This window comes from Seriola dumerili, unplaced genomic scaffold (genome assembly GCF_002260705.1).
Source record: "Seriola dumerili isolate Sdu_G_001 unplaced genomic scaffold, Sdu_1.0 BDQW01000097.1, whole genome shotgun sequence".
Taxonomy (NCBI): domain Eukaryota; kingdom Metazoa; phylum Chordata; class Actinopteri; order Carangiformes; family Carangidae; genus Seriola; species Seriola dumerili.
The window spans coordinates 459,351-468,735 of record NW_019174352.1 but is presented as its reverse complement, the minus strand read 5'-3'; the positions used below and the strand labels follow the sequence as shown (position 1 = coordinate 468,735).

Below are 9,385 nucleotides of genomic sequence, written 5' to 3'. Positions count from 1 at the left end.
GTGTAGATTTTGTGCTGCTCATTCTGTTGCAACAAAAAGCTTTATAAAACATTTTTCACATATAGTACCCCCCAACACCGATGTGTAGGATGGGTGAGGGTCTCCTTTAAGCAAAAGTTCTCTGGTTCCTGCCTCTCAAATGTGGTTTACTGGTTTTCTTTGTCCCTTGTAATATTACTCTAAATTTCAATGGGTGTTCAGCTGCTTGTGGTTAAGTTATTTCTTTACAGAACCCCTGCAAAATACTTTTTGCTTATTGTTTTTCTTAACTTGGATGTTTGACCTCTGTACAGTATTTGCAGAGTTCAGGCTGTTTTCACATTCATCTGCTGAAGGAGGGACGTTTCCTTGTGGTTGCTGTAAATCTGAGTTTATAAACCTGTTATGAACATGATCTGTGACATCACAGGTAGCCTGGAAACCAAGGTCCAGGGTGCAACTTAAACAAAAGTGTTATGTCAAAAGGTCACATACACTGAGAAGAGGAGAAGATGTAATTAAATTAATTGAACATTTTAACTAATATCACAAAGTAAACTGATTATATGACTATTCAGGTTCACAGGGGCTGCAACTAATGGTTATCTTAATTATTCATCTGTTGATTATTTATCCGATTAATTGTTCAATCCAATTAAACGTCAGAAAATTGTGGAAAATGCCACAACTTCCCGTGTTGTGTCTGACCAATAATCTTAAACAGATTCAATTTACAATTTTATAAAACTGAAGAAAAAAAAACTGTAGGCTACAAATTCACTTTTAAGAGGCTGAGGCAGTTCATTTTTGCTTGTTAATGTCTTTAAAGATTAATTCATTATTAAAATTGAATTTTAACTAATTGACTGGAAAAGATTCTGAGGTTCAGGTGGTTAACTGATCTGCAGTCGATTTATAGTAAATTATAATGAATCCCACTTTTCTCTGGAGGCTGGTTCAGACTACAGGCAGTGAATCCGACTAACACCGCCTTGTGCAGGTGAAGAAGAGGAACACCACCGCTGTGCTGACCTTTGATGTGCTCGTTGACGACGCTCTCCAGCCGGTCCAGCCGCTCGATAATCCTCAGGGTTTCCCCTTTACTGTCCTCCTCCAACTTTCTCTCCGCCTCGCCGCCGACGCCGCCGCTCTCCGCAACTTTGGGACCGCCGTTGGCCACATAGTTGGTGATCCAGCCGACGTACAGGAGGCACACAATGTTGGTCATGCCGCTCAGGATCACGCATGTCGACACCAAAGTTTTAGTTCTCCTTGTGCACAGCATCACGACATCCCTCCATGGGCTTCTATGGTTCCCGGCGCGCGCAGGCAGGTGGATTGAGGAGAAGACTCACTCCGAGAAAAATGTGTCCAAATGTGACTACACACCGACGCGATGCTGTGGAGTCAGACCGCATCCGCGCGCTCAGGTCCCGGCTGAGGCATTGCTAAAAATCCCCCCGAGGCTTCAACTGCTTCACCCTGCCCGTAATGAGAGTATTTCTGGTAATAACACTAAGAAGGAGAGTCCCCGCTGAACAGTCGGCGAGTCAAGCTGCGCTCAGCCGCTGCAAAGCTGTCACAATCAGCGCACCCCCCCGCCCCACACAACACACACACACACACACACACACACACACACACACACACACACACACACACCAACCCCCCCCCACCCGCCCATTCTGTAGTCCTCATACAGTCTCCAATAGGAGGAAGGTAGGAGGGCGGGGTCTGCTCGCCTCTGCCGGCCCCCTCACAGCTGGAGAACACAGCGGAGGGTGGAGGGGAGCAGGGGGCCGTGCAAGGAAGCTGAAGTGCATCGACCCAAACAGTGATGGACGGGCGCGTGGACTTAATGGAAATGAAACAGGTGCATTTAGCCTTGCAAAAACCGGACTGTATGTTAGTGATGTTTAAACAACGTGTACAGGTTTGCGTGTGGTGTGAAAGTGTGTGTAGTTGTAGTTGTGTGTATGTGCTATGGCACCTGTAAGGGACTGTAGGAAAAATTACAGGGGGGAGCCGAGCTATGGAGGGAGGCTAGTCTGATCTTTTTGGGACAGCAAAAAACTTTTTCTTATCATCCTTTATCTTCCTTTCTTTTCTTTTCTTTTTTTTTTTACTAGTCCCCAGACCTGGCGCTTGTGCCAGGTTTGACTGGTGACATGGTAATGACTGTTAACTTAGTGGGTTTGTGTTCAAAAAATAGTGCAGCTGGAACACTCAGTAAACAGGACACACTGTTTAATACTTGCCATATTTTGGTTCTCTGTGAAAATGATTGTTCCATTGTAGTTTGAGTTATTTGACGTTAGGTGTGTGTGAGGTATTATCCATAGTCAGTGTATTATAGATTTGGATCCAATTTGGATTCAGTTTAGAGAAGCAGAAGTTTTAGCCACTTAAACAAATAGCCACAGAAAACAGCCAATATCAGCTGAAGTCTGCGCTTTATGTTGCATGTTTTCACGCTTTATTTGCCATCAAACAGCCCCTAATTTTGGAACTACAGTTTGTGAACCGTTTGATTACATTCCTACGCACAACCGCAACTATGCGTGCACTGTAATAATCCGCAGATCAGGTGTTAAGGTTAGAGAGAGCTAGGTGTAGGTGCACTTGAGCGCAGGAATACTGTAGTTCAATGGTTAAAAAATGTAGTCCCAAAGGAAAAGGCTGTTTGACAGCCACATAAAGTGGTGAAAATATTCAAAATAAAGCACACACTTACACTGATATTAGCCTTTTTCTGTGCTTCTGCTGCTTCTTCAACCTGGGAGAGCACTGATCTGAATCTACTGCAGGTAATATACTGAATATAGATAAGTACCTCGCACTACCCCACGTCAAATAACGCCAACTATCACTTTAGTTTTGTATTTACCAATATTAATATATTAATTTGAGGTAGTGGGAGAGGTTGTTGCAATTTCCTGTCAATCAAGCATAATATTAATAACATGTAGGAGTGTCTTTCTTCTAGAAAAAGTGAAAAATTAGCAAAATATTTTTTCTACAGCCCCAAAGTGTGAGAACGTGTGTGTGCATATTGCACAGTCAATAAGAGGTACGCCTTCATGACTTTGCTGCTAGCAGGTGGTTTGTCCAAAAACCTCTCATCTGCATCACTTCCCCACCTCGTTGATTTTTATGAAAACACACACTCACTTACACACACACACACACACGCAGACACACACACTTCTCTGATTGCTGGCCACCAAGGGTGCCTACCTGAGAGCTAAAGTAACTTCAGAGCTTCACACCATCAACAGATGGATCTCGCAGTTAGAGCCTCTAGGCTGCCGCTTTCATCTTTGTCTTTCATCCACTGCTTCGCCAATCACACACACACACACACACGTATACACACACACACACACACGCATGGCTACGCACACGCATGGCTACGCACACACGTGGCGCTGAATCGAAAACTCTCCATTCACCCATGAGCACTCTGGCATATTCAGCCGACTCGCCCAGGCTATAAATAATGCATAAGATCTGAAATATTAAGGCTCTCTGCTCTATGCTGCTTTCAATCTTGTCTGACTGACTGTCTGTCCATCTGTCAGTCTGTCTGTTTCACTTTCATCTTTCTACTTCCTCATTTTGGCCAAAAAAAGGAGGGTCATTGATTTTTGGGCAGCATGGGAAGAAGCATTATTTTAAAACCTGCTAAAAAGAGTCTTGATCATTGTCATCATTTAACACACACCGTCCATGAAGCGAACCAGACGAGCAGCTTCACGGCAATCAGGCAGGATATGAAAGACAGATTTTCGGGGCTCAGTTTTTTCATATTGAATCCAGTGTGACAGCCTGTTCAAACATATGGAGTCAAAGGGGCATGCTCTCTGTTGCCTCCCAAGGGCCCGACAATCGCAGACATGTCTAGCATTAAAGGTGCCTTGTGAAGTTTTTATGTAAACAAACAAAAAGTTATATTTTCCTTCACTGTTTCTCACCAAAACAACAACCTGTGTATCGTCGAGGCATAATAAACATGCAAAATAAATCTTTCAAACCGTGGCTCACCTGGTAGAGCGCGTACCATTTAGGCTTAGTCTCTACCGCAGAGGCCCAGGTTCGAGTCCAGCCTGTGGCCCTTTGCTGCTTGTCGTCCTCTCTCTCTCTGTCTCTCTCCCTCTCTCTCTCTCTCTCTCTCTTTCCTGTCTCTCCCTAGAAAAGCCAAAAAAATAACTTTAAAAAAAGAATTTCAAATCCACATTGTTGACGTTCCATGCCGGCTAGCCAGAGCTCTTCTCATCTTCCTTATCCTTGATGGCACATTGATACAATTCTTGGTCCATTACCGCTAACAACTCCTCATGACAGTCGACCATTGGCAAGACTGTGTATCTTGTTACCCAAGACACTAAGAAATCAATCAATCACTCTTTATCACTTCGTAGCTTAGTGCTACAAGTAGTCGACACTCCTTCAAACCTGCCTTTAAACAGCCTCTAAACCTGTAAATTACATACTCAGCTCTGGAAGCACGGTGGTGCAGTGGTTAGCGCTGTCGCCTCACAGCAAGAGGGTTCTGGGTTCGAACTTGCCTTATAGGTTAATGGGCAGCTCTAAATTGACCGTAGGCGTGAATGGTTGTTTGTCTTTATATGTTAGCCCTATCCACGGTGTACCCCATTTACTTTCAAAACCTATTTATTGGCTGGCCAGTTGAATATGCTTTTATCGCTACCATTGAACTTTTACAATATATATCTCAGCCATATACAATGTCAAGAAAAATAAATACCTTTGGTTTGTGAAAAATAAATGTTACTTCAACTCTAACCAGTTGAAAATGTAAAAAGTAAAAAAATAAATAAAACAATAACATTAAATAAATAAAAATAATAAACATATAAAGATCAGCTAGATGGGGCTGTAGTTTGCACCCAGGCTCAGAGCACTTGATTTTCAGCGTTATATAGTTTACACTCACATCACATCTGATTATAAGTGTGAACATTCAAATATTATTTTATACCTAACCATCATCATTTAGGAGTCAGTAAAAGGCTTATGATAGGCTACCTGACTAGCGTCTTCTTCATCTGTTGTCTTTCTCTTCTTAGAGAAGTATCTGAACAAGCTCATCTGAAAATGCAGTCAGCAGTTAATACATAATGACGTGTAGATATTAGCTTAATGCTATCAATTAGTTTACCCAAGTTAGCGTCACTGAGTTGGCTAATAAGTCTACCTTTTCTCCGGTAGTTCGCTGCCTTATTCCTCACGATTACACTTCTCTGACTCTGACCTGGTGCCTGACGTGACGTCACTTTCAAGGCCGCGCTCTCGCGAGTAATTAACTCCAATATTAGCCACCCCACTCCCTCCCTCCCCTCTCCTCCCCTCCCCCCGCTGTTGTGCTCATCATCACCCAGGCTGTGCTGTGAAGGTGGAGAGATGTGGCGGTGGTGCATTTGTGACAATAAAAAAAAAAAGAAATTTAAAGGCATGGCGGCTATGATTTAGCAGTGGCGGGCCACCACTACTAAATGAATGTAGAGGAAACACTGCAGTATGAAAAATTCATGAAAAATAAATGAATGAGTTCTGATTAGTCAGTTATTCTTTCCTGTTTCCACTTTAGCCCCCACACAACAAAGTAATCAATTTCCATTCGGAGTACCAAACAACTTTCCTCCTGTTTTCCGAGGGAATTACACAAGTACAATTGATCTCCAGATTGTCACATCACATTTGCTTGTACCTTTCTCAAACAGCACAGGTTATGCTGCTGGGCAACTTTTAAGTGTTGAATCGTGGTACGGCAGCGCCAGGATGTTATTTTGGAGTTCAATAGACAGGTTTCCTGTTTATAAACAATCAAGGATGCACAAGCAGCAGGGAGGTAGAAAACTCTTAGCTACAGTTTCATGATAGCTTACATGTGGACATATTCAGTATTTAGTAATAAAACAACTGTCTGAAAACAAGTAAACTTGCTTTTTAAAGTTAAATGTGTATTCAACATTCATCCTGCCTATTCTAAAATGTTGCATTTTTTTAACCACATGCCACCTTTAATAGTCATCTGTCAGCTCTGGCTCGCTAACATGACACATATTTCAGTGGGAAATGTCAGCCAGTAGACAGTGATAACACTAACACAGACCAGACAAAGTTTGCTCTACAGGTAGTGAGAAATGAGCAGTGACAGTCCCAAAGCATCAGCTGGGAAAACACAGAAGCCCTTCTCACATGACTCAAAAATTGAAAAATGAAATCCCTGCTGTTTGACTGCTGCACAAGTGACAGTATAAAAATCTTGTCGTGTCCTCAGAATACACTCCATATATGCCAGATGTATTACTGCAAAAATCGTATAAGTTGTCAGCAGTGTATAGAGGCAAAGCTTCACTCACACTAGATGCCAACAGTATCATTTGTCAGCCACAAAGGATCATGAAAAGATCCCTTTGTCTCTGAACAATTAGAAGTATAACAACATGATGTATTGTCCATCAAAAGCCATCAGTGTGCACCTCTGTCGGCTGCTACCAAAGCATCTATCTCTGAGTCTGACAAGTGTTTGCACTCGTCATTAAACAGCCTTAAACACACAGTGGTAGTGTGCAGTTTATTCCTGCAGTTTCAGTGCAAAACCATCCACAGCCTGCATAAAATCCAGTGCTGTGACCACATCACTGGCACTAACGGCTAATTCTGCACTCTGAGCTCACAGTTTTCCTTCTAGGGATAATGAACATTTTGCGCTCATTGCTTTTGTGTTTGTGCAGTTTAAGGCACACAAACAGCTTTTCATGTTGGTCTGCTCGGAAACTCTCATTCAGTCATTCATATTTGCTTTCCACCTCTTGCAGTAGAGGGGGTTGTCCGCCAATTGGAAGGTTGGTGGTTCGATTCCTGGCTCCTCCAGTCTGTATTTCAGTGTCCTTGGGCAAGATACTGAACCCTAATTTTCCCCCGATGTATGGTAGAAAAGCACCAGGAAAAAAAGCACTGTGGGAATGAGTGAATGTGGCTTCCATTGTAAAGCGCTTTAGGTGGTCAATAAGATTAGAAAACTGCCGTATAAGTACAGTCCATTTACCCTCATGTGCATGAACTCATTGGTGGCATTGCTTGGAAACCTGTCATCCTGTCAGGGCGTGGGGAAAAAAAGGTGTAAACCTTCTGGAAATGTTGCCTTTGAGGGAGTTTTAAGTATCCTTTGGTTTCACAAGGTGACGGTAAAATGGGGCATGAGATTGACAGGTAGATTGGTGCATTATCAGCAGTGATGATGACATTGTTACTGGCCCTTTGTGGTGAAGAGGGAGCTGAGCCACAAGACAAAGCTTTCAATTTACCAGTCAATCTATGTTTCAGTCCTCGCCTATGGTCACAAGCTATAGGTAGTGAGAAAAAGAATCACAAAGAGATCACAAATTCAAGCTGCCAAAATGAGTTTTCTCCATCAGGTGGCTGGGCTCAGCCTTAGAGATAGGGGTAAGGAGCTCAGACATCCGGAGGGAGCTTGGAGTACAGCCGCTGCTCCTTCGTGTCGAAAAGCACTAGTTAAGGTAGTTTCGTGCGTCTGATCAGGACGATGATCCCTGGGCGCCACATCTAACTGGTAAGAGACCTGGGGTAGATCCAGAACATGCAGGAGAGACTGCATATCTGACCTCGGAACACCTCAGGGTCCCGAGGGAGGAGCTGAGACAGTAGAGGGTCATCTGGACTACCTTGCTTAAACTGCTGGCACAGGATGGATGGAAATGCCCCCTGACACGTAAGTGGTAACCACTCACAATCATCACAGGTCCCCCGGGAAATGGACACACAGTTCTTTCCATCTCCACTCAGTATGTAAAAGTTATAATGGAGGAAAAGCGGATCATCACAGTCAGCAGCATCCTGATTCTCTATGATCGGTTAGGAATTAAGTAAAGCGATCCACGGAAACACATCGCTAACATGCGCCCACATAGGGGCAGCAGGGAAGATAAGAAAATAACTGGCCCATCGGAGCTGAGCATGTCAATTATCAGCTTGACTTTGAACACACCTGCAGGCGTCAGGCTCATGAGGGAAGAGAGCGCCTGCCACTTTGAGTTTACATGTGTGAACAGAGGGTTCGGGCCCTTGAAACACTGTCGGTTCATTATGCAACTACTGTAGCAGCAGCTCTCTGATTTCAGATTAGCCTGTTGAGAAAAATTATGCAGAACCTCCCACCTGAATTTGTTGAATGTGGATTCCAGTCTAATCAGATTGTATTTTAACGCCGCAATTTGTAAGGGAGGAAACGACTGCTAAAACATCCTGAAAGCTCACGTTAAGTGCGGCATATATCTGGATCTCTGGTGACACGACACTCATCAAGAAGAAGACTGCCAGGGGAGCACTGCCAAAACATCCTTGTCTTTGTTGGCGTAACATCTCAGCTTGATGTCTGCGGACACCATCTCTGAGTCGCTCAGACAATATCGAGCTGATTATGTGGGGCCATGCCTGGCTGCAACAAGGGCTTAATTAAATCAGTTTGCGGGCAGATCAATTGAAAAGCCCTCTGTGTTGACAAGTGTTTCCTCTGACGGAGAGGATGAGAGCCGTGGCCCCCTGCGCTGCAAGCTAATAGCACGGTCAGCTCAGATGAATGGCCGAGGAGAGCTGGGCAGCACGGGTGGGACAACAGTCCAATAAGGCAACACTTCTTTTAGGTACCCAAACTTTTGTGTCATTATTTTTTGGATCATCTTTTAAGGTTTGCTGTGCAAAACAAGCTCAAGGTTATATCACAATAAAAGCAGCAATGCTGTAAACAGCCCTGCAATATGTCTTTGAGTTTTCAGTGAGGCTGCTGTTTTATTGGTAAAATACTTTTAGGAAAGATCTCTCCAGCTAACCTGCAGCACCAGTGCACTTAGAAGATGTTTTGCTTTATAACCTTCTGCACTTCACATCTAGGCTAGATAAAAAAGCCTTTCCTTCTAAGTGGCAGTGCTGCTACGTCAAGAGGTGGACAGGGCTTTTTTAGACGTTGGGATGAAAGTGGAGGTCTCCCGGAAAACTCATTAAAGGCTTCGGGAGACGACCAGGTGTCAAGTAATATTTGATAGCATCTTGGGCTGGCACAAGTATTTCTTAAGGCTGTGTGAAAGAGCAAAGAAGATGGCTGAACAGCTGTTCTTACATCGTTATCTGTGAAAAGTAAAGGTGAACAGAGGAGGTGATCTTAATACTTAAGAGTTTCAGATAAAGACTGTATATTCCAGTTTGTAGCAAAGCACTGTATCGCTTTTCTGTACATTCAGGAGAAAAGGTCAGGGGCTCTGCATGGTGGATACAAACAAGTATTTTTTTTTAAACTGAGAAACTTTGTTAGAAAAGTTTATTTTCCCTCCTTTCCATAAGGAGGTACCAAGTGGTGGTGCAG

At 43.5% G+C, this 9,385-nt stretch overlaps 1 protein-coding gene across 1 annotated transcript in view; it reads right to left on the bottom strand.

The window, feature by feature from the left end:
* Positions 1-1,264, bottom strand: part of LOC111222513 (polypeptide N-acetylgalactosaminyltransferase 18-like) — a 130,494-nt gene extending 129,230 nt beyond the window's left edge. Inside the window, exon 1 of the mRNA XM_022746270.1 lies at positions 1,012-1,264. Coding sequence (XP_022601991.1) covers positions 1,012-1,264 — 253 coding nt within the window. The remainder of the gene's footprint in view (positions 1-1,011) is intronic.
* Between the last annotated feature and the right edge of the window lie 8,121 nt (positions 1,265-9,385).